The sequence below is a fragment of the Dysidea avara genome, chromosome 6, assembly GCF_963678975.1.
Source record: "Dysidea avara chromosome 6, odDysAvar1.4, whole genome shotgun sequence".
Classification (NCBI taxonomy): Eukaryota; Metazoa; Porifera; class Demospongiae; order Dictyoceratida; family Dysideidae; genus Dysidea; species Dysidea avara.
Window position 1 is genome coordinate 27,068,037 of NC_089277.1, and position 25,451 is coordinate 27,093,487.

Genomic DNA, 25,451 nt, shown 5'->3' on the forward strand with positions numbered 1-25,451 from the left:
ATGAAGTATAATTTCAAATGGGTAAATTTGAAATAAAATAATGATAAAAAAATTGAACATGATTTGCTGAAGCCGTTATTATTATTGTAAATGTATGTCGGAAATGAGTATTGAGATAATAATAATGGTGTAGCATTTGAGTGTAAATGCAAGTTATTTTCACTTGAATTAAAGCTATGTACTATAGCTAGCTATTAGTGATATGACTGAAACTGTGATATAGCTACATGTATATAACCAGAAATGAATGATGGAGTGATAAAAGTCGTTGCAAAATTACATACAATTAGAATAGACAGCATAGCCTACTAAAGTAATTTTCAATCCCATGCCACGTAAGTGTAGAGTACATGTGCGATGTGTAGCTGTAGACATGTCAATGTTAAGTGTTGCTATAATATAAAATTAAGCTAGGCTAGTTGAGCCAAACAGTATTCCCATGCACATCAAAAGTGAGTTTGAGAATACATTTGTGACTGGGCCTGCAAAAATTGGACATGTGGGCACATGATTTTTGCCTACCTTTTCAAACTTTCACCACTCACACCTTTTTGTACCATTATGCTATGGCAATGCAATTTTCACTCTTTGAAAGCATTTAATTGGCACCATAATGCAAGTTACAGAATGCAAATATTCTGTTCCAATACTGAGATATGACCAGTAGTGTGATGAGATGTAGTTTGTGCCCACAAAGGGGCGGACCCAGGAGCTAGCAAGGGCAGGGGCACAAACAGGCTAAATTGTAGGGGGCCAGATTCTCTTGTTAGTTTGTGCATTTTTGTTAGTGTAGTAGCAGCAAATAATCACCTCTTAGTATAGTGTCTCGAGCTCACTGTTGATTTTGCCATTTTGGCCTTTGAAGATGGTTGTGAGGTCTTAAAAGTTGTTTAAAGGCTATAGTGTCTTGAATGTATGCTTGAACAACAGCAATACAATAAATATTTTAGAGGTACTTAGTATGCATGAAGGTGCTGGGTGACGATTTAATAGCTAGTTTGACTTTGGTTTGCTTCGGTTTCAGGTGAACTGTAATAATATTATAATGTGCATGTTTTCATGAGTTTTATCTTGGCCTTTAGTATATATTTTAATCAAAAGAAGTACATAGTAAATTCAAATGGATCAATTCAACCTCCAGGGGTTACAAACTTTTTTGTTAAAATGACCATCTAAAAGTGGTTATAACTAGGGTAGGCTTTTGGACTAAATCAGTCAAAATAACTAGGGTAGGTCAATATAACTGTTCATTAGGATGTCGAAACAACATATCAGGGTAATTTCAGTGTGGATGGTCAAGTCTACTATAGCACAGATTAGATGACCAGCTACGTGGTTAAATTTACAGTACACTGGCCGTTATAACATTTGTGTTGCATCCCACAATCAAAAGTGAATATGGAGAACATAGGTTTTATATACAATTTGAAAACTCTATAAGATCAGGTATGTTTAAAGTATTAAGATGCAGTATGTAACAATTATTGTGAATATGTCATAGATAGATTTATGCATGTTATTACTAGTGATGACTGACTTGTTAATTAATGTAAACAAACAAACAAAAAAATAAACATATTTTGTGACGTGAGTTAATTTTACCACAGATGGTTAAAATAGATGGCAAGGTTATTTCAAACACTTGGCTAGAGGTTGAAGAGACCTCAGGGCATCTGGGTAATAGGACTATATCTTACAAAGTTAAAATAACCAAGTACATCCTTGGATCATTACTACCAAAAAATTGGTCATTTGAATTGCAGGTAAAACAACCAAAAATTTGGGTCATTTGTACCCAAATTTTTGGTTGGGGATCAAAGAAATAAAAAGGGATCAAAGGAGGTTGCCTGTACCTTAAAATGTACTAGACTACATAAGTGGACATTTAATCCCTACTTCAGTCTATATCCATAGGGATTAAATATCCACTAGTAGTATCTTCTGAATCAGTTACAAGTGACCTCCCTTGTTTCACTGCTTTTTATTTCTTTGATGCCTAATTGAACTTAAAATTTGAATTCCTAATTTTCCTTGTACTTGTTAAAATAACTCAGGGATAATATCAAAACTAGTGGCTGACCAAGGAAGGGAATTTATGGAAATTTCAACAAACCCTTAACATTAAAAATAGGTCATGCTCTTTCAAGAAAATTTGAGCTCAGAAGTTGCATTTTAGACTACTTTCAGTGTACTGCATGTGATTTTAAAGTGCATTTAAATAAACAATAAACTAGAAGACGTGAAAATAGAATAGATTAGCACTTTGAATTCATCTTTCATACAATGTATGACTCTTCTATTAGAGCATCTGACTGTTCTAGTAAAATATTTGGACCTCAGTGTTTCTATAAAAGGATTATAGTTGTTAACTAAATAGCATAGTATTTTGGAATTAGAAATGAGATACAACAAAAATATTATTTTATGGTATTGCCCTATTACGTATTTCAAAAACATAAAAAGCTCTTATGGAATTTCTTCTATCTGGATTAAATGGAAATAGTGTTTTTCCTTTCCAGCATGTGAGCCGCCAGGGAACACATTGTTTTGTCTCAGTCACTGATTGCATTGAGTATGGAAGACAAAATTGTTAATCAGAGGCATATAGTAACCAAGAAACTTGATAATTGCAAATTGTACCATATGTGACCGGATTTGCGAAAAGGGGTCTTCCACACACATCCAATTTACGAACTTTGACAATTCATAACTTGAGGTTGGAAAGTGTTATTCACTTGAAATTTGATCATAGGTGAGCACCAACATCGGTTAATGAATGGAGAAAATTTTAGGTTTGCATCTTTCTTGAACACTAAGTTATGGTCTTCTAAATTCATAGAATTGGATGTGTGTGGAAGACCCCTTTTCGCAAATCCGGTCACATATGTGTGAAGTACAGCAGTACACTCAGTATGCAAAGCATGCTTAAACAGTGTAAAATTGAATTGGAAAATTCTTATGGATGTGAGGTCCTCTATAAAGAGTATTATTACATTATTTTTTGTAGCTCAATGTAGACAGTTATGTACTGTACATGTACCACAATAATTATACGTTAACTATGGGTGAATAAAAATGCTGGTATAATTAGTTCTTATTAGTACTTGTAGCTAATAGGTATACATATAACTTGTACCATTGGTGTCTCAGGAGTACTGCAGAACTGTCGGAGTTTACCAGCTAAACTTTTTTCATGGTTTATTAAATTTTGGCACTGTCGAAAGAAGAAGCAATGGTTCATCTCAATTACTCAACTTGGTTACAATTTCCTGCAGATGTCATTATATAGTACAGTACCAAGTAATTATAGTAAGTTAGGGCTTCTTTGTGATATACCAATAGTAAAACAATGAATCACTCTGACATTACTACAGTCTGCTGTACAGGTGACTTCACTCTCCACCAAACTGAGGGAAATGACGATGAGCACTGAAGTTCTTGAGGAAGAAGTTGACACTCTTAAGATGGCAAACAGTGAGCTGTCTAAAAAGGTTATTGATTTAAAGTAGAAGGCTGAAAATCTTGAAAAAGAAAATGATGGTCTGAAAATAGAGATCTCAAAGCTAAAAATTGAAAACCAACAATTTAAGGTACAGTATGTGGGTAGTTACTAAATTAAGGAGATGTTACAAAGCATTATGTGGACTGCATGTTTTTCATCCATGACAGCACTTTTGATTTTCTCACTACAAACAAATTGCTTTATGAATATCACACTCTCCAAATCAGCAGGGATTGATTATGAATAGTCTGCTTTTGTTGGCTGCTTCTCTCAAGCCTAGTGGTAAGCTGTATGGGAAGTCTAGGCCCTTGATGGAACTGTGGTCAACCTGGAGATGGCTGAATGTAGCTGTACAGTTCCGTGGTGTTGAGTAAAGGCCTGTGCTGTAAAATTTCCTTTCATTTGAGACCTAAATGATCCATTATTTGACCTTATTTATTCCCATGCACTCCTCTTTCATTTGTAAACAACCTCTTGCCCTCCCCTCTATATACCCCACCACCCCTATTGGAGCTCACTTGATACACGCAACATTGAGTAATACTGTCTAAATAGTGGGAAGTTAGCTGTTGACTATTTGCACAGTACATGAATTGTCTGGAAGGTAAGGTGTTGGTGAAAAATGTGTCAAAATTTGATATACGTATATATTTCAACCATCGGTGAGCTACAACACTAAATACTTAAAACTGGCATTTCTCAATACTTTTCAATGGGCAATAATTAAGACTGGTTTCCCAAAGACAGCTACATATTATTGCACCCCACAGTATTGTAGTTACACAATCACGCACGCACGCACGCACGCACACACGCACGCACGCACGCACGCACGTAGAATTTTACCACTGGCCAATTCATTACAGTAGGTGACCAGGAGAATATCCAGGATTTTTCCAAGGTGGTTTCCAGATTAGGCTTGCGCCAATTATGCTGGCATAGTTTTGGGCATAATAGGTTAGCAAAAGCATCAAGCATTATGCCAGCATAATAGGATGATTTTCAAGATTGCATGTACCAAAAATACAGCAAAACATGAACACACTACACCTTAATATATCAAGAAAATGTACAATGTTATTATAATCTTGATTTTGAAAGCATAATTTTGAGCATAATAGGTTGAATTTTTGAGCACTGCTCTAAAGCATAATAGGCTATTTCAAAGCATAATTGGCTCAAGCATACTCCAGATATGGTGGTGAGCTGTAGGTACAAAGGTCTGCATGACATGCAGCCCGACATATTATGATCATTAAAATGCTTTAAAATTTACTATATAGGTTCATGTTTTCATGGATAGTGTAAGCTATTTTCAATGCATGCTTTGTTCTGTTTATGTCATAAATATCAATTTTGGTTTATGGCTGGTCAGATATTGTAGTGACCTAAATAATTATACATAATAAAAACTTATGTTAACTTATTCCTGTTAGTCTTATACTTATATTATACACCACTTTGACATCTCAGATCAAAGCAAAACACAAGGCTATAATTATAATTAATTTTCATGTGAGGGTTAACAGGCTATCGCCCTAACCACAGGGTGATATCATGATATCACTCTGCGGTTAGGGCGATATCATGATAATATTATAGCCCTGACCACAACTGCCTTTGATGCTGAGGCAGTTGCAAAGCATCAGTTCCCTTCGATTATTTATATATGGCTGCTTAAAGTTTTACATTGTGGGTTTGAATTTAACATGTTGGTTTAGTTAGGCTAGGCATTTGTTGATGGAAAAATAATTGAGTGAGTCAGCATTGCATACAGTAGTTCAGTTACAAGACATCATGCCCTAAATAATAGGTTTTATAGTGTGAGGATCATTTTCTACATAGCGCATTTCAACCATATGACAAGATGGCTCAAACATTCTCAAACCTATATGCCTAAGTATTTATTTTAGCACCTTAGGTTACTTTAGACATCCACAAAGTGGTTATTTAGTAAAAATGACCAGTGAAACCCACAATCATTTCTTTATGTGCCCACAATTTAAACCCACAATTGATGTTTGCTGACCTCTGTTTAAAAGTAATGTGGTGAATGCAGATTTGTCTTCCTTCACCTATTGGGTTACATAAATATTGATGCATATAAACGATAATTTATTAAGTTATACTATATATTATGATCAGTATATTAGGGAATTTTGTGTGACAAATATGTATTAACTGTGAACATAATCTGTTGTTATTGGTGCTGTTGTTAGAATGAAGGTCTCCTGAAGGAGTCCCCCATATCACTGCCAATTGGACTAGTAGAAATCAAGTGGAGATTGGCAGCTCCTGCACCAGTGGGTTATGCTTACCTCACTGCTGTGTTTCATCAAGGGCTGATCTACATTGGAGGTGGTTATGAGACTGGAGGGATGGCATCATACAGGTTAGATGTCTATAACCCAGCTAACAACTTACATATGGAGCCCTTCACCTTATTACACTTCTTATTGTCGGTTTGCTTTGACCACTCTCAACAACCAGCTGATGAGGTAAAGATACACATGTCACCAACAAGATATTCATGGTGATGACTTCACTGAATATACCAAGATGACCACACCAAGATGCTGTGCCACAACAGCCAGTCTTCAGGGAAAAATAATAATAGTCGGAGGTCATGCTGACAATCACAAACTATTAGCCTCTACTGAACTGCTAGATAGTACCACTGGACAGTGGTATGCCACTGATGATCTGCCAACCCCACATTCTATGCTGAAGTCTGTGATAATGGATGGTGTTCTTTTCTTGTTAGGAGGAGACAATCAAGGTGGCATGTCACCAGCAGTGTTTTCTGCTCCACTAGACATCCTGTCTGGTCACCAAGTTAAATGGAAGTGTTGTCAAGATACACGTTGGTGTTATTCTTCTCCTATCAATGTAAAATGTAAACACCTATTAGTTGCAGGAGTATGGAATAAGACCAAAAATGTACGTTCCAACAACATTTTTATGCTCAACAAGATTAGCCAGAGCTGGGAAATCATAGGAAAAATCCCATCATCGACGTACACTTCAGCTACAGTTAGCTTGCCTGATAACACGGGTACAAGGACAAAAGACAGTATAGTAATCGATTATGGATTGGCTTATGCGAGTCTCAGTAACTTTACATATCCTTACCATATTTTTCACTTAGCTACATTTAAAATATTTAATGCAAATGGATAGTGTTGAGTAATTATGTGCTTTATGAATTGGTTGTATATCCATGTATGTGTGTGTGTGTGCATGTGTGTGTGTGTGTGTGTGCATGTATGTGTGTGTGTGTGTGTGTGTGTGTGTGTGCGCACACACGCGCATGTCTGTACGTGCATATATGCATGCAGTTTTACTGACAGAATGTACCTTTTGTTACAGACGTAAGTAACACAAATAAAATACAGTATGTACACTCAATGAAATAGTCAAAAATTCATATTTTGGTCAATTTAAACCTTAGCTACCATTTACTGTATGTTTCATATTGTTAGGATTGACAAATACATAGATAAATGATATTGATGGCTATATATGTATTGAGCTTATTATTATTGGTATGGACATTTGCAGCATGATGAATTAATTTGCAAGTGAAAAACTGCATATAATTAATATAAGTATCACCACATGTCATATTGAGTACCATATTATAGTTGCAAATATAGAAACTTACAAGTACTATAAAGGCAATTATACTACACTGCAACATCAGAGAGTGAGCGATAATTATGTGCATCAGTAAATTAAACACAAAAAGCAAAAGACCTGCAAGCTCTGTAGCGCATTATCATACATGTATTTCCTTGTAATTATGATATCTTTACATTACATGAATGACTTTTTCATTACTACAACAGTAGTTATAGATATATGTGTATAGATGTAGCACAAAGACGTTAATATTAATGCAAAAACTCATAAAGTCACTCTCAAATGTTTGCAAATAAATTGATTTCATGTGTGTAGTTATATATACATATGCATGAGTGGTACACCTGTTCCTTCATAATTATTAAGATCTGTTTGAGTCAAATTTTTATCAGCGTTTTTTGTATAATTTTAAAATAGCTATAGTGTCAATAGCCTCAGACAAATTAATAGCCAGTAGTAGTTAGCAACAGCCAACTGTAACAGTAGCCAGCTAGCAGCAGCAACTATGTACAGGACGTTTGTGAAGATGTGTTGGAGTTGGGCCACAATTATTTAATGAATAGGAAGTGAGATTGGTTTTTGAGTGGGACATTAGAAGAGATGCCGGAGGGCCTGTATAATGAGAATAAGGATTATCAAGATGCAGTTTTAGACTTGTGTAAGAATCAAGATTTGATTATTTCCAAGATGCAAAACATTTTGGAGAGGGAGGCCCTTAACAATGTGGAAAGGGAATTAGTAATAATGAAGTGGTGGGAGGATATTGTGAATAAGAGTGGATTTAGTGTGGGGAAAGTAATAGAATGAGGAGATGAAGGGGCAGCGAAGTAGTGGTCAATGTTTAGTGTTTATGGTGCGTGGAACAAATTTAGTGAAGAAGTATAGGGTATAGCGAGAGTGTGTTTAAAATAGCCAGAGAGGAGTGTATAGCTAAGTATGTGCAAAAGGGAAAAGGAAGTTATAGTTATCGGTTCCTCTCTTCCTAATATGGGTGAGGAAGTAGAAGCAAGGGTTTATGAGTCAGATGCGGTTAGGTGGCAATTGAAGTTCCAATATTAAGGGTTATTAACAAAACTAAGAAATTTGATTTTAGAATTCTTTAATTTTGGGAAGTGAAAATGCGGGGCATATTAAACAACAGCAGGCCCATCCCTAATGCAGCAACATAACGGTGACTGTACAATTACACGCATATAGTACCAGTGTTTATTCTAGGGCTGTTAGGAGTTCCCCCCCCCTAAAACCTCAGACTCACCCCCTAAAATTGTGAGTGACTACTACACTGCACTTAGGTTAAACTTGTTTTATAAATAGGACACGCAACTATCAAAAGTGCCTTCAGATTCTATCTCAGAATGTTCAAGATGTAAAATTTTCCCAGGTTAAAAATTGCAGACACATGAATCTTACAATGTTCTCAGACTCAGTATCAGATCGTTTAATTTTTAATAATCTCCTAGGTAGCTACATGTACGACTAACAAAAGTTCCTATGTGATGGCTACTCAATAACTATCTGAGAGTTTAAGTGTACCCAGAGATGTTATCTAAATGGCTTAACTTTCAAAACTGAATTCAGAAAGTGTAATTTTTTAAGCTGCATGCACAGTCACCAATACCCCCAGATTTAACCTGAATATTCAATTTCAAAAAGCCCAAGTTTTAAATCATTTCTTGTAAGACATTTACCCAGGACTTTAATTTGCTAGTATCCCGTGCTATGATACAATTGCAGCCAATTCAATGTCACACAGAACCGATTCAACAGATACCGGCAACATGCACAATGTACTACTAATTGTATATAAGGTACACAATGTTAAGTTGTCCTAAATATACACCATTGTCACTCATGACGTAGCAAGCTAATTTCCCTGCTTAAAATAAAGCTCTACTGATCTGGCTTCACCCGATCACAAAAATGAAAATCAACACTCATGACAAGCCTTAAATGACTAAATAGTTTGGCAACTGTTTTACATACTTGTGAACTTAGACATGTACTTAACTAGCTTTCACCTGGTCACCCCCCCCCCCCCCCCCCCCCAAATTCCTGATTCCCCCCAAAGGTGAAATCCTTGAATAAACACTGTATAGTACCCTCCAAAGGCCATAGAATTTATGCAACGGACGTGTAGCTAAGTCTTTATGGATTCCAGCGTTGCTACTGACCTAATTCTCTATGATGTGAAACCAACAGGAAAGGAAATAGGTCGCGGAGCTTATGGGAGAGTCTTTGAGGTCAACTACCAAGGAACACTCTGCGCCGCTAAAGAAATACACGCACTGTTATTGAAATACTCCGAAGGTGATGCATTTCGCAAGATCACAACCGATTTTCTTAACGAGTGCAAAATTTGGAGTACCATTCGACACCCAGGCATTGTTCAAGTCTTAGGTAGCTAAATCATTTCGTGATAATTATTAGGTCTACTGTTACAGTATTTGATTATCCCATAGGAATGTACTATCCTGACAATGACCAGTACAGACTGCCTGTTATGGTAATGGAGAAGATGGAAAGCAGCCTGAGGGGTCTGGTGGAGACATACTCAGACATACCATTAAATGTCAAGTTATCCATATTGGATGAAGTGTGCCTGGGCCTGAGGTACCTTCATAGTAGGAGCCCTCCTATTGTTCATCGTGACCTCACTCCAAATAACATATTAATGGGAAGTCGTCTTGAAGCCAAGATTAGTGATCTAGGTGTTGCTAAAGTAATGCAGGCTGACAAGACATCTTCGATGACTAAAATCCCAGGAACACCAGATTATATGTCTCCAGAAGCAGTTACCAAAAAGCCTGTCTATGGTCCTCCATTAGATGTATTTTCTTATGGGGGAGTAGTCCTATATGTTATTACCCAGCAGTGGCCTGGGCCAGCTGATGCTATACAATTTAATCCTGAAACTGGTCGAAGAGAGGTAGTATCTGAGGTGACAAGACGTCAAATGTATCTGGACAAGATGACCAGGAGTGCTGTCAATATAAAGCCATTGGTGATCTCTTGTTTAGACGATGATCCTAATAATCGTCCCCTTGTGGCACAAGTCTCTACAGAAATTAAAAAGTTTAAAGAGTTGTCTAGTCGTCTTACCAGTCATGATGGGGTGAGTCCTATTGTATGGTGGGCTGAAATATGTGGCCAGTCATCACCACACGTACAACAGGAGCAGGTTAGTTGTTAGCGTGTGTGTGTGTGTATGTATGTAGTGTGTGTACTGTAATTGTGTTTGTGTGTGTGTGTGTATGTGGCTGTGCTACACGTTAAACAAATCCAGTGTGCTCTATACAGTACATTATATCCTAAGGCTGCAGCAAAAGTTTCTGTCAGACTTTCAGTGCTGGTTACTGTAAAGCTTTGAAGGAAAAAGGCATTACTCATTATTTCACAAATGTATGAGAAGATAACAAGGCTTGCTGTGATGCTATATATAGGTATTTACCAATGCAATTCTCAACTGTGTTATAGAGTAGTACATGTGGCAATAAAATCAGGACAGACAGTAATATCCCATAACTACACTTCACTAATGTCATACTGTTTTACCACTGTTATGATAACTTAAACACATGGCTCAGGGTTAGTCATTGTCAGTCACGTAGCTTTCAATGGTATCAGAGGGAAAAGGTGTATTCATGATTTGGTATAGTTTATTCATTGCATGTACAGCAATTGTAGAAACCTTATTATGTAACTCCAGTAAGTAGCTTCCCATATTATCCAATGTGCAATACTAAAGGCAGAAATAGGTTTCCTATACAGGCAGCAGCTCTAGCCTTTCCACAGATCCCTATAGTACGTAAGATGATGGTTGTGATAAGCAGCAACACCCCAAATCTGAAAATTACAATACGCTAGTAATAGTACCTCTGATTTTTGTTAAGTGACAGATAATCTACTCAGGCATGCTTGCTTTGTGTAATCCACTGATCAGTTAAATTCCTGAATACATAACTATAAAGTATTTTGTTGCAATAAGTGTCAGATGCAATGTGATGCATTGCGCTACATAGCGTAAGCGACCTATTATCGGCATGTACTTATTATCGGCAGTTCATGCCTTGTTATGGGCACTGAAGTTTTACGTGAGTTAACGGAGAAATCCTGTTTCACTATTGAGCAAGAAGTGTGTGTTTAGTTTAATCGCAACACTGTGTAAACAGAGTTATTAACCTTCATTCACCACACTACCCCGTCCTTGTAAGTCATGTATTTACACAACTACACCACTATTATAATCGTATTGACGTGTGGGGTTCATTTTAGTACAATGCCATGTGGGAGACCCAAGAAGAAGGTATCTTCAAGAAAGAAGCGATCGTCATCTGCGCCTCCGGTTATGCAGTCGCCAAAAAAAAAAATGTTTGAAATGGAGCAATGAGTCTATGGAGGCAGCTATCCAGGCAATGAAAGACGGACGATGCAAGATAAAAGAAGCTGCCAGAATATGACGTGCCGAGAACCACACTTCAAGACTGCATAAGTGGAAGAGTTGTTCACAGAATAAAGCCAGGACCTAAGCCTTACTTGAATAAGGCTGAAGAAAGTGAGTTAGCAGAATTTCTTGAGGTCACATCCTCCGTGGGGTATGGTAAGACCCGAAAAGAAGTAATGGGCATAGTTGAAGCAACTGCTCAAGAGAAAGGATTACTGAGAAAAAAGAAAATCAGCCAAGGGTGGTTTCGTCGCTTTATTGAATACCAACCACAGCTTGCCTTAAGAAAGGGTGACCGTACAGCATTTGTCTGTATGGATGCAATGAAAAAAAAGAATTGGATAATTATTGCATCACCCTGAAAAGTGTATTGGTTGATAATAATTTATTGGATAAGCCTGAGTGCATCTACAATGTTGATGAGTCTGGTGTGCCCTTGGAGCATCGTTCACCCTTAGTGATAGCTAAAAGGGGACAATGTAAAGTACGATACTGCACATCTGGAAATAAATCACAAGTTACAGTTGTTGCTTGTATAAAAGCCACTGGTCAATGTATGCTGCTTTTTATCATTTTTGATGCAAAAAATCTAAACATAGACTGGACCAGAGATGAAGTGCGTGGTACTACATAAGGCTTAAGCGACAATGGCTGGATAGACATGACATTGTTTAGAGAACGGTTCTTTCATCATTTTTTGAGGCATGCTGGATCAGCACGACCATTGTTATTGCTATTAGATGGTCATAGATCACACTATAATATGGATGTCATCACCATGGCATGAGACAATGATGTCATTATTTTTACACTGGTGCCCCACACTACACACGAAATGCAGCCATTGGATACTGCTGTTGTTGGACCTTTTAAAACCAAGTGGCAAGAGGCTTGTCATCGCTACATCCAAAAACATCCTGGAAGGATCATTACCAAGTACACTTTCAATACAATATTTTCTGAAGCTTGGTTAAAGAGCCTTGTTCCTGCAAACATAGTGAGTGGCTTCAAAACATGTGGGGTATATCCCTTCAATCCCAAAGCTGTACTAGATCATGACCCATGTGAGGCAAATAACTGCAATTCACAATCCTGTGGGATAAGTTCATCGAATGGCAATTCATCCAATGCCAGCAGCAGTAATCATAGAGAATTTGCTGATGAGGAAGAGTCTCGCTTTGCAAGAAGGTATAGGGAAGGATATGATCTAACTGATCCTAGATACTCTGCATGGCTTGAAGTAAACCATCCGACAGAACCATGTCAAGAACTGAGTCAATGCTTTTCAGATGTTTTACCTCTAGAGCCGATAGATATGAGTGCCATGGACTCAACTTCCTCTGAATGTGAGAATACTGATCTCCAAGCAACCGTAATTGAGTTCACTCCTGGTTTGACCCCAAATCGTGTTGTTAACCATTCTGTTGATTACCCAATATCAACTGAACAGTCAACTGTAACTGAGGTCACTCCTGTGACTCCTACTGTTGGCGGCCATCCAATGTCAACTGTTGCACGACCAGTAGATCCTTCTCAAAGCTCTGACAATGATACACCAATAGTAAGTAATGCATCAACACCACCATCAACAACTGCTACACCCTCTAGCACAATCCTTACATCTTCTCTATCAAAATATTTGGTGCTGTATGTTGCACCGTTACCTGAAAAGAGAGCTGCAACAAGTGCAAGGGTAACTGGGGCAAGGGTACTGACAAGTTCTGAAGGATATGAAATTTTACGTAAAAAAGAAGAAAGAAAAGGAAGAAAAAGAAAGAAAAAAGAAAGAAAACCTTGAAAAGAAGAAAGAAATAGATGAAGTAGCTAAGAAGAAAGCTGAAGAAAGGTCAAAGAAAGCTGTAAGGCCACAAAGGAAGCCAAAAAGGCCCACTAGAGAAACTACATGTAGTTTAAGAGCGACAGAGGATACACCATCGCATTCCCCAATCACAACTGTGAGTACATCATCATCTGTTGGCAACGCAAATGATGCAGTAGTGAATGAGACTCATTCTACAGATACAATAGTGGCAGCTACTGGAGCAAGTGAAAATGACAATGTGTGTTGTGAATGCTACATGACTTTTGAAGAGGACATTGCAATGGGAAATCAGGCAGAGTGGACCCGTTGTGGCTGTAGTAGGTGGATGCATGTTTACTGTATTAGTGAAACTGTTGTACACAGTGATGGCAGCCACAGAATGTGTTCAAATTGTGTTTTATAACTTTACAACATTTTATGTAGCTAAAACGCTTTGTTTATTATGTTTGGTTAATGATTTTTAACGAAGGGTGCGTGCCACTTTAGGGTAAATTAACATTTGGCATAGTTGCTTGGGTGCTTAGGCAGTGTCTCTGTAAACTTGTTGCATCAGCCAAAATTTTTGCAAGGGCTATAGGGAAGCAAGTGTGGCGAGGGTGCCGATAATCAGTCTATGGAAAATATATGTGATGACGATAATATGTACACGGTGACGATAAATGGCAAGTTACATGGTCTTGGCCTATCGCACAGCATAATTCATACACAAATACTGACTGTATTTATTCCGTCTATGTTTAGGTGTTTGAACTAATAGTCCAAAAATTCTACCTTGACTCAAACAAAAACAGGCCACAGCCCCTAATAGTTAATAACATTAGAGTCATTTATAGATTTGAGGTTCGTTTTGTCTCATTATAGGGAGTTTTTAAAAATAGTTGTTCCAATACTGAATAAAGACGGGGTTAGAATAGGTAGTATTGGAACACTATTTTTGCTGTGTCGATTGTAGCGAAGTGATCTGAGCTAGTTGATCATTGAGCTTTGGCTTTCCATTGCTTCAGTGAATTTGACATTTAGTGGTGAAAATGTGGAGTTCTTAGCGTATTCGCTTTAAAAGTTACACTGATGTGGAAAAGTTAGTGCTGATAATTGGCAGCTTACGCTACTCTGTCTTGGGTCAGAGGAGGCTGGACATGCTTATAGTGCCACCTAATATTATTACTTTTATTTGCTATTTCTTGTGACCCTCAATAGTCGCAATACAAAATAAGCAAACAGTAAGATAGACCGAGGTAGACTTATTATTCAGATCACTCTTCATATAAGCTTCAAGGAGATATACTTTGTTTTGCAAAAGTGCTTAGAATTTTGGGTGAAAATATCAAACCACTTTTTTGTGTGTATAACTTCATTGACTAATCGTGTATGTAATTATAAACAGAAATGACGATGTATTGCTGCTTTATATTGACACTACTGTTCACTCCACTCCATAAAATACACCTTCATATAATTTATGTATTTTAGTAGCACTTAAAACATGTCCGGCAACCTCCTCTGGTTTAAGCTATAGCCAGGTGTCTCCATTTTTCAATTACGTACTGTATTGCAACCATGTAAATGAATAGTGTCTTATGACTTTGGTGGTATAAGACACTACGTCTATGGACTGTAACATACGTACGCATAGGTGCTAGCAATCTATCCAAATCCAATCAATGCCTCTGTAATGATTTTAATCCCAGTATTACAGAATGAACAAATGAAATGAAAATACATATGCTCTTTAAATATCATACGTATTAGATATGTATAATACATGTAATCCTACTGTATATAGTGTATGCTTATACCACCTACAATATGTGTTGTACTGTAAATAAAGACCGGGAGCAACAGTCACATGCCAACACCTATTAAGTCCTGCATAAATAATAATAATAATGCTATTATATATATAAAACCATGCTAGGCTTTGAGATATTGTTTGATATGCAGGTAGCTACGCTAACATCTCAAGTGAAAAAAATGACAATTGGTACAAAAGTGTTGAGAGATATGGTTGCCAGCCACAAGAATGAAAGTGATGCTCTTAAAATGGAGAACAAAAATCTTAGGGAGGAGGTTAAAGATCTGAGGGAGAAGGTTGATAGTTTTGAAGCAGAAATTGATAAAGTAAAAATGGAAAACAAACAACTTCAGATTAAGAATCAGCAATTGAAGGTTAGCTGAGTTACTATTACAACCATGGTGACTTGTCATGCTACAACTGGTCCCCCCAAAACCGGTCCCTCCGGACCAATTGCAGCAACCATACTTGATCCCCCTGGAATACTTGCAGCACTGCAACTTGTCCCCCCCGAACAACTTATGCTGCCACAGTTGGTCCCCCTCTGCCTTAAGTGGTCCCACACTAACTTTATAATTATCATAGACTAGATCACAGGTCTTTGAGAAGGCCTAGGGCTAGACACAAAGTGCCCCACTGTGCCCACCTGGCTTCTTTTATGACCTTCCACTGTGGCCTTACTAGTATGTGTACGTGTTATACAAGATCGAGATACTCTAATACAGCAGTCAGTCATTACTCTAATAGAACAGTCACCTAACATCTGCCAGTGGCATAGCAACCATTGAGGCAACCGAGGCAGCTGCCTTGGTAAAAATGCTCAACAATTCAGGCTGAACAGGCCTGAGTTTTGGCACCCCGATTTTTCTATTCAAACGTTACTAGACAGCATTTAATACTGTACCACACAGATAGAATCTATGGTTGTAGACTGTAGTACTAAGCAGGGCTGGAGCCTTGCACAATCTGGACCACTTTTCAGCTACTTGAATTTGTATGAAAAAGATCGAGATACTAGATCTAATAGAGCAGTCATCGTAATATACTCTAATAGAGCATTCAGTATAGATTATAGCCACTGTTCTCATTACACTGCATGCTTGGTCTAAATCATTTTTCAAAAGTTCCAGTGAGTCAACTGCATGGCATTGCATTGAGCTAATTGATCATGCATATCATGCATTAGCGGTTACAATAAAAAATAGCCATTTAAAAGTATTTATTTTCAAAATTTTCCTTGAAAGAGCTCCCAGACTCCCTAGCTTGATATGCTTATCACATGCAGTTGAACATTACATGAAAGAGATAATCTCTGACTTAAACATCATATCAGATCAATAAAAGTATAGTGTGCACAACCACTCAAAATATCTCCGTAGTAATTCAATTGTTTGTAGTTAAACTAGTCTAATAATTGAAGCAACTGCATGGTATACATTATATAGCACTAACTAAGCTGGAGCATTACTTATGACATGTAAAAAAATGCTCAGAGTTTTCTAAAACAGTTTCTTCCATGCAATTAACCCTGTAATGCTGTACCACCCATGCTTGAAAGTGTTTGGGAATCAGTTGAATCAGACTCTCTCAATTAGGTCAATGTATAAACTTTGCCTCAGTAAAAATTTTTTCCTGGCTACGCCACTGTCTGCAGTTGCATTGGTACATTTAGCCTGCTAAGGATATCTTGCAGATGAAATGCATGCGATCGCATGTATCATGCCATTCTTTAGGTCTATAATAATAATATAATAATAATGTACACTGCATTCGAATTTTTATCCATCCTGATCTTCCATTTCCAAAGGCCATGGTTCAACAATATGGTGCAACAAATGCTTTATACTGCAGCAAACAAATGTATATCAGCTTCACAGAGAATATTTATGGCCCAGAAATACAGAGAGTGGTTTTCTCCAGACCTGAATTGATTCAAACTGTATTTATTAGTGTATTTTTATATTTCACACCTTGCCATGCCCACACCAGTGTTTATTTAACACTTCTCTGTGGTCGCATGTGACCGAGGATACATTCATGTTACTGTTGTATGCATAATATATGTACATTCTCTCATTATTTCAGTGATGGTATCAATCCAATAATAATTATAGCTAAACTGCTCGTGACTGGCACTTTAATGTCCCTATACAACTCTTGATCAATGTAGTCCACATAAAAGTAGTATGATTTAAACCACTCTACATCATAAATGTTAGTCCTGCAGAAACCTTTAGCTTCTGGGGGGCACAGATCCCTATTCCATAATTATACTGGGGCACTCCCTTTGCCAAACTCTAGATCAGCCGCTGTAAACAGTAGGATAAAAACACTATAACTAGCTAATATGTACAAGCAATGTGGCTTTATGCCGACAAGATAAAGTACACATAATAACAAAACTTTAGCTGATACCACTATTAGTAGCTAACTATTAGTGTTCATAGTATTGAAGTTGATTGGTGCAATTCACTGGCAGAGCAAGAAGCCACTGGAGATTTATAGGCTGTGATACCTGACCATATATAATGTACCCACATCCACACATTACAGCTACAGTGCTATCTGAATGATGATGAAAGTATAATGGCTTAATACATAATACGTAAATACAATTATAAGAAGTTCTTGGAAAGGTTATCCTACACCGTTGACATGAAGCACAATTAAATTAGGAGCCAGATTTCCCTACAAGTAAAGTAACACCTTCATTGATCTCTTGCTATAATGTGTTGATATTGTAGTCATAAAGTCACCGGGGAGGTCAATACCATCCAAATCAATATGTAGCAGTTGTAAACTGGAACTGCAAATTAACAATAGTAATTTCACCTGCTATAACTAAAGTACTTGAGCTCTTTACAGCTACTGACCATATCCTGCACAGCCAAGGAGTATAATGCAAAAGAAGAGAATGCCATATACCAAGTACTATACAGGATTCAAGAAATGTAAAGCATGGAAGTATGTAGCACTGACTCATCATCACAATAGTTTGAAACAGAAAATTCCAATACCACCTTTTCGTCACAAAAATATCTTGTACTACTCAATCAGCTTGTCTTATATCAGTGACCTCAACTAGCTCCACACACACAAGTCTGCTGACAACTGCTAAGTAACATTACTGAGTATACAGTATCTGCTGTAATTGTACCTGATTTTCTACATAAGTATAAGTCCTAAAATGTTAATCCTTAATTGCTGGTTGTCACAATCAGTATTGAAAAGCACATCAAAGAATTAAAGTGAATAACAGATTCTGGAGAATCCACATAAATGAACAAATGATTTCTTATTTTCAACCACAGCCACGTCATGTTCAGTTGGTGAGTTACGATTCATACCAGCATGCATGCTGCTTAGGCTCATTGCCATAAAGACATTTAATACCTGGTTCCCAATCACTGCCCAAGCCTAAATCTGAAGTGAATTAATGGTTTTCACTATTGGTAGAACAGCTGTCTAACCATGTTTTATTATAATATAGAACTGAGAAAACTAGCTCAACTGCAGCTGTTCAGTGGTGAGTTAAGATTCATACCAGCATTGGCACAATTTGCATTATTTTAGTGGATTCTGTATACTGTTTTACCTATAAATGTGTGAAAGCATCATGCAGTGTTATGACTAACTGTTACAGTAGGTTAGAATGATTACTGATCAAGTTAAATAATTGCCAAATTTGAAAGCTCTACTTGATGTCCATGCAGCTATTAAAGTACTGCACCATTTTGCACAGGGTCGTGGGTGTCACATGATTATATAAGAAAGGTTTCATCATATTCACAACACTTCACAAAAACACTGACACACAATTCATCTTGAAGATTGTACTGGCCACTCAAAGTCGCAAGACTCTAAGTTAAGTGTAAGTATGTTAAGTAAGTTAGTTATTGATCTCATTAATAGAGAGTTTTGAAATCTTATATGCTCTCTAATTTAACATTTAATCGGGCATGCAGGCTGATCCATAATCTAGTGGTGGCCAGAAAGTATTTATGAACATTTAATAATAAAAATTCTTGAAAATGATATCTGGTATCTCGAGCATGCTGGTAAGTGGAGGTGGTAAATTGACCAATAGAAATTACACCGAAGTGATGAAGGTTCCCAGAAGCTTTATTTGTAGCCTCTTACAGAGATGCATCTTATAGTATTATCCTGTCACATATGTACTGCTGGCAACTGCATGTGGATGACTACATGACACTAAGATATGTCATCGCTCTTCGAATCGCAGTCCATCAATATATTAGTAATTACTTTTTTTATGGCTGGCAGCCAGGTTGCTGCCATACCATCAGCATACACTAACATTTGTATCTTCTTTCTTCCCATCACTATGCCTTTGTATACTGTATGCTGTAAAGTCTAACAATAACAATAATCAAATATTGATCTTACCTACTCCTAGGGTCGCTTGGAGTCTAGTGGCCTTGTTTGATTGCTGGTCTTTCCAGCTGCCCAGCACTTTCACACCTAGTGCTGCATGGAGGTGGTGGCAAGGGCAGTCCATCTATCCCGGGAAAAAAGTGGTGACTGTTCTATTAAAGTATTTGATTGTCTGCTGCTTTGTTTGTATTTTTTTTAATGAAAAGGACACGTGCCCACAACGCGTTGCACGAGGAATGAGGTGCAAAACAATGCAATGTTCAGAATTATATTTTAATAATATAGGTCATGCATTACTTAAATTTACCTTCAGGACTTGTATTTCGTGGAGGGCAGTGAGTTTTGATCAAGATGTTGAACTGGGAAGTTGATAGTGGAGATTTCATTGGGGGACCAGTTGCAGCAGGGCGGACCGTGTGCAGCAACTTTACATGGTCCGGCCAGACTACTTGAGGCACGGTAGTTGGTCCAGCCGTACCACTTGTGGCGGGGACCACCTACAGCGTGACAGACCTCCTTCATTTCAATACTGTTTATGCCAATCAACAATCACTATAAATCTATAATAACCCTGAGAGAATAGTGGCAACAATACATATTGGAATACAAATTCACAACTAGCTTTAGTTTTAGCTGCATTCAGTCTATCACACAACTTTATTTTGTATGAATAACAGGTCATGAAGAGCATCTACAATCATTCTGCCATGTGCTTCAATTGCAAATGATAAATTGTGCAAATATGATAGATTCAAAGCAATTGATGTATTACAGTACCTGAGATAAGGAAATTTTTTATTACCTGATATACTGTATACTTGCATTGCATATCTGGCTTTGCACACAACCAGCATATAGACTGCATGAGTCAGAGGGTAGAAGAGAGTGAGAGTGGGTTTGAAAAAATATTTTTGCTGTATGATGAAGTGGCTAATAAGAAATACTTTATAGAACAATCACTGAATGTGCCTTATTACAATACCACCAACTGTAAGTTGTGTATACATTAATTATTGAGTGATTATTACCCAAACATGTTCAGATTAAAACTAATCTAAGACTACATCTTGTACGTGACCTAAATAACTGATACCAAACGTTAGGTATGTCAGTGATATACCTACCCAGTTCCATCTTCCTTGCCTCCTGAAGTGTTCTTAGATTGCATGCATTATTTTATTTCACTATGAGATACAGTACATACAACTATGTGTTCTAGTCATCTTTATCATTACTAGTAAATATATAGTAGTACAACTGAGCACTATTAATGTACAGTGACATTATGTATACTGACTTGTGTAGCACACATTCTTTGCACCAAAGCTGGAGAAGTGTGAATCACCACCAGTTCCACCTCGCTTCAAAAAGCATATAACATCCGCATGTCACAACAAAGACACGAACAAGTCAGGGGTAAGTATAAAGCATTTGCATACTATAATATTATTTTTTACATGTAATTATAATTATTGTGTGTGCATATATCCCAGCGCATGGGAGAATCATGCATTGTGTCAAGTAACTTATCCCAGTGGCAATCACCGTATGATACTTGAAACCAATTAGTAGGGAGAGGCAGACTGGGTAAAAGGGGCATATTTTATGTTTAGTAACTTACTGTAGAGTGGCCATGATACACATTATTTAGCTTGTCTTGGATTCAGATTAGTAGTAATAATCTTAGTTATCACTCGGCTGGTCTCGGTTTCACTTGATAATTATAATATTGCCCTTATACTGGTACTTAACTACCATGTAATATAGTGTGCAGTGCTTGTAGAACAAATTGCAGTGGATAATAAGATAATTATTAGATAAATAAATCTTTGATGTAGAGTAAATGTTTATACTATAACTTCTTATGTTTGTTTCAATTGTTGTTTAGGAGCTAAAAGGTGTAAAAGATGCTCCCACAACAGATGGACCAGTGAACATCAAGTGGCATGAGGCTGCTCCTGCACCAGTAGGTTATGCTCATCACACTGCCGTGTTTCATGATGGGAAAGTCTACATTGGTGGTGGCTATGAGACTGGAGGTAAAACATCATACAGGATAGATATCTACAGTCCATCTAGCAACTCATGGAGTCCTTCACCAATTATTGCTCCTTATTGTCAGTTTTCCATGACCACCCTTAACAACCAACTGATCATTGCGGGAGGGAAAGATAAAGATACTAGAGTGACCAACAAGATATTCCAATTACATTGTAATCAGTTTAGGGAGTACACTGAGATGGATACACCAAGATGTTGTGCCACAGTTGTTGGTTATCGAGATGCATTGATAGTAGCTGGAGGTCGAGGGGACCATCAGGAACTTTTAACATTTACTGAACTGTTTGATAGTACGACTGGACAGTGGTATGATACTGACAAATTGCCACTTCCACATTCTCAGCTTAAGGCGATTGTAATAAAGAATACACTTTTCTTTTTGGGAGGTGACAATCCAGATGGCATGTCACCAGCAGTATTTTCTACTCCATTAGGCACTTACCAAGTTAAATGGAGCTGTCTTCAGGATACACCATGGGGCTATTCATCTCCTATCAATGTACAAGACAAACACCTTCTTGTGATTGGAGGATGGAAGAAGACAGATAATGTACGTACTAATGACATTTATTTCTTCAATACAGTCAGCCAAAACTGGGAAGCTTTGGGAAAAATTCCGTCAGCAACTTATGCATCAGCTGCAGTTAATATAATTGATGACATCATAATTTTAGTAGGAGGATACAAAGACAAAAGACAGTATACTAACAGAGTATGGATTGGATTGTGTAAATGATAGTAGCTGCACACACATAAAAAAAATACTGACTTTTTTTTGTTATACTAATGCATACTTTTTGTTGTACATAATAGGAATGAAGCTTGGTAAAATTTAACTGCACGCCGTTCTATGATTGCTGTAACATGTAATGGTCTAAAATAATTAGAGCAAAATAATTGTTTTTGGCAATCCTAAAAATACTGTGGAAGTATAGTCAAGGTGTTACAATATAAATACTGTAGACCTAAGGTATCCATGCAACATTCCAACACTGCGGTATATATTGCAGAGTGATACTCAAGGGGACTACTGCAGTAATTGGGTAAGTTTGTTAGACAGTCTGTGCAAGTATGTACCAATCTCTGTCAAAAAATGGTAAGAATCAAAGTACACAAGTATAACGAGCTACTCAGTATTCCTGATATTTGATTTTTTATACTATTACTGAGAAATTATGACTATAAAAACAATATTTTCATTTTTAATGTGAAAGTACAGTGATGATATGTACTGTGTTTGTAATTTTGCCTTCATTTTCACTGAGGTATTTCTATTAAGATCATTGCTAGTACTTTCATAGAATGCTTGACGTTTTAGGATGTGAATATGTGTTCCTGGCTGCATAATCAGCCTAAGGCTTTAGTACACCATCCTTTTTAAAAGAGATACAATAGACTAACCATAGTATAAATACTTTAAGTGATTCTAATTAGGAATTCTGCATCTTCTGTATGATAGTATTACTACTGCTAAAGATGACGATGATGTTTACTTTCTTTCAAAGCAAACTTGCAAAGTAACTCACAATACATTATTATGAAATTCAATCAAGATCGTAACTTAATCTCACAGCACTCCAAAGGCTAAACTTCCAAATTTTCTTTTGGGGCATTCCATCAGACCCCTACAGTTATAGCATAGTCCACATGCTGCAGCTGGTTTCATCTGTACTAGTTAATTTATAGTATCAGCCTTTTTTGAGAAATGCTAAAAAGCACAAGGTTGAAAAAACACACACAATAGGCTGAGATGATGGGACCTAGACATGATCCACACATCTACATGTGCAAGAATACATACGTTGTCCATTAAAGTAGTTGACTGCTCTATTTGATCTTCAAAAGTGCAAGGGCTAAACCAACTCCATAGGAATGGTTGTAACTCACTCAGTCCCTTGTTTCTGTAATGCTTTTAAGCATAATTTTAAAGAGTATACTGTACAAAGTAGTTATGTGTGGAGCTATGTTAGAATAATGTGAGGTAGCAGGAGGCCTGCGGGTCCACAAACATTGTTACAGTAATATGATCTTAGCTCTAGATCATGTTGTTTTCAACTTGATTGCAAGCATCAACATTAATGCTAAAGCTGCTATATAGGGCTGGGTAGTATTGATAGTGATGTATCAAGTAGAAAAACCTTCTTTAGCCAAAAGAGTTATTATCACAATGATCTTTAAGATGCCAATATAGAACTGATATTTATTGTTCAGTTAAAAAATGTAAAATATTATACAACTTCAACTTTGTATGGCAGGATGGTCAGCACTATAAAGAGATAGTAGTACACTGAAGGTCAAGAAGAGGTTTGATTTCAGCTCATGCACTCACGACCATCTTTGATTAAATTAGGTACTAATGAAATCATTTTGGATGTTCTGTTAGAGTAGTTCAATGTTCTATTAATAATTATTTCCATTTTAAGCCGATAAAATTAACATAAGCCTTACCCATAAATAATACTTTTGAGACCTTTCATTGATTAGCTACGTAGGAGAAATTAGCCCAATTTTCTTTTGCAATCTTTTTGTTGCCTATGTTTAAAGTGTAATTGTACCGGTAGCTTCCTAAGCAGCACGTTATAGTAATTTTGAAACATGAAAGCACCCCTTTTAATTTCTACTTTATGAAACTAAGTATTATTTGATGTGTCTTATACTTGACCATATCATTACATAATAAGTAGATAGCATGATTACCATTATGTAAGAGTATACGGCTATACAACATTAACCAAGCACATAGTTACACATATAGCACAGCCTTCAGCTGCCACATGTACAGTCACACCTATGAACCCAGTGGCCTCAGTCAATACCCCTGGACAGGAGGCTGCACTGTGAGTAGTATTACTTCAACTGTTCTATTAGAGTACATCAACATGTTCACTTTGATTTTGAATGGCTGACTAGTTTACAAAAACTTTCCCCACCCCTCCCAGAACTGCAGTATACTCACAGGTTCTAAGTGATCGGTCAATGCTAAACATATTATGTCACTGAAATTAATTTGTTTACATCTACAATGGTTGAAGATCAGTACCATACAAAAAACTTTCTATATGCCAGTGCTCGAAACTATCATTTTCCTGAAGTAATCTGTAATCACCAACTGAAAATAACTTTCTATGTGGAAACGTCTTCTTTACTGCGGCTCTGATATCTTTTGCATGAACCCTCACATTTTGTTCATTGTATACATGTTGACGTGTAACAATGATCAGTGTCAACAGACCAGGTGAGTTTGTAATGAGACTGATAATTCCCTCAGCAGTCACTGAGCATACATACATGACCACACGTACCAGTCTACCATGAGCTGATATTGTATTCATGATGATGGTAGGGATGTCTGTGCGCACTGAATTAATGCACAACTGCTCTAACTTGGAATAACAAAGAGATGTGAACAACGGTTGCTTCCAGGCTTCACAATACAAACAGACGAGCTCCTTGCAGGCTATGGCGATGTCTTGAATAGCATTTGGATCTTCACTGAACAATCTACAATATTTCAGTACAGAGAAATTGGATAATAATGACCAATCAACCTCACATATCTTGCAGAATGCACAGAGATAATTAAGATAATCAGCATGAGATTCATACTTATAACTGGCATCTATTTGCAAAGCTTGTAAACTTTTAGTCAACGGTTGCTCAGATGTAATGCTATACTTACAAAATTCAAAAATACAAATCTCCACACACAAACATGTCAAACTCATACTGCTAAGTATTTCCCATAATTCTCTAACGCTCCCAATTTTATTAAGTGGTATGAGCATCAAGTTTAGTC

At 37.1% G+C, this 25,451-nt stretch overlaps 2 protein-coding genes across 2 annotated transcripts; both read left to right on the top strand.

Annotated features, from left to right (window-relative positions):
- The first annotated feature begins 6,061 nt into the window (after positions 1–6,061).
- On the top strand, positions 6,062–6,682 carry LOC136259376 (uncharacterized). Its single transcript, XM_066052870.1, has one exon. The coding sequence runs from the start codon at positions 6,062–6,064 to the stop codon at positions 6,680–6,682; it is 621 nt and encodes a 206-aa protein (XP_065908942.1).
- Positions 6,683–9,212: 2,530 nt separating this feature from the next.
- Positions 9,213–22,475, top strand: LOC136258325 (serine/threonine-protein kinase WNK-like). The gene is made up of 5 exons (XM_066051649.1): positions 9,213–9,541; positions 9,604–10,322; positions 15,349–15,573; positions 20,900–21,010; positions 21,483–22,475. The coding sequence occupies exons 1-5, from the start codon at positions 9,292–9,294 to the stop codon at positions 22,389–22,391; spliced, it is 2,214 nt and encodes a 737-aa protein (XP_065907721.1). The 5' UTR covers positions 9,213–9,291; the 3' UTR covers positions 22,392–22,475.
- The last annotated feature ends 2,976 nt before the right edge of the window (positions 22,476–25,451 follow it).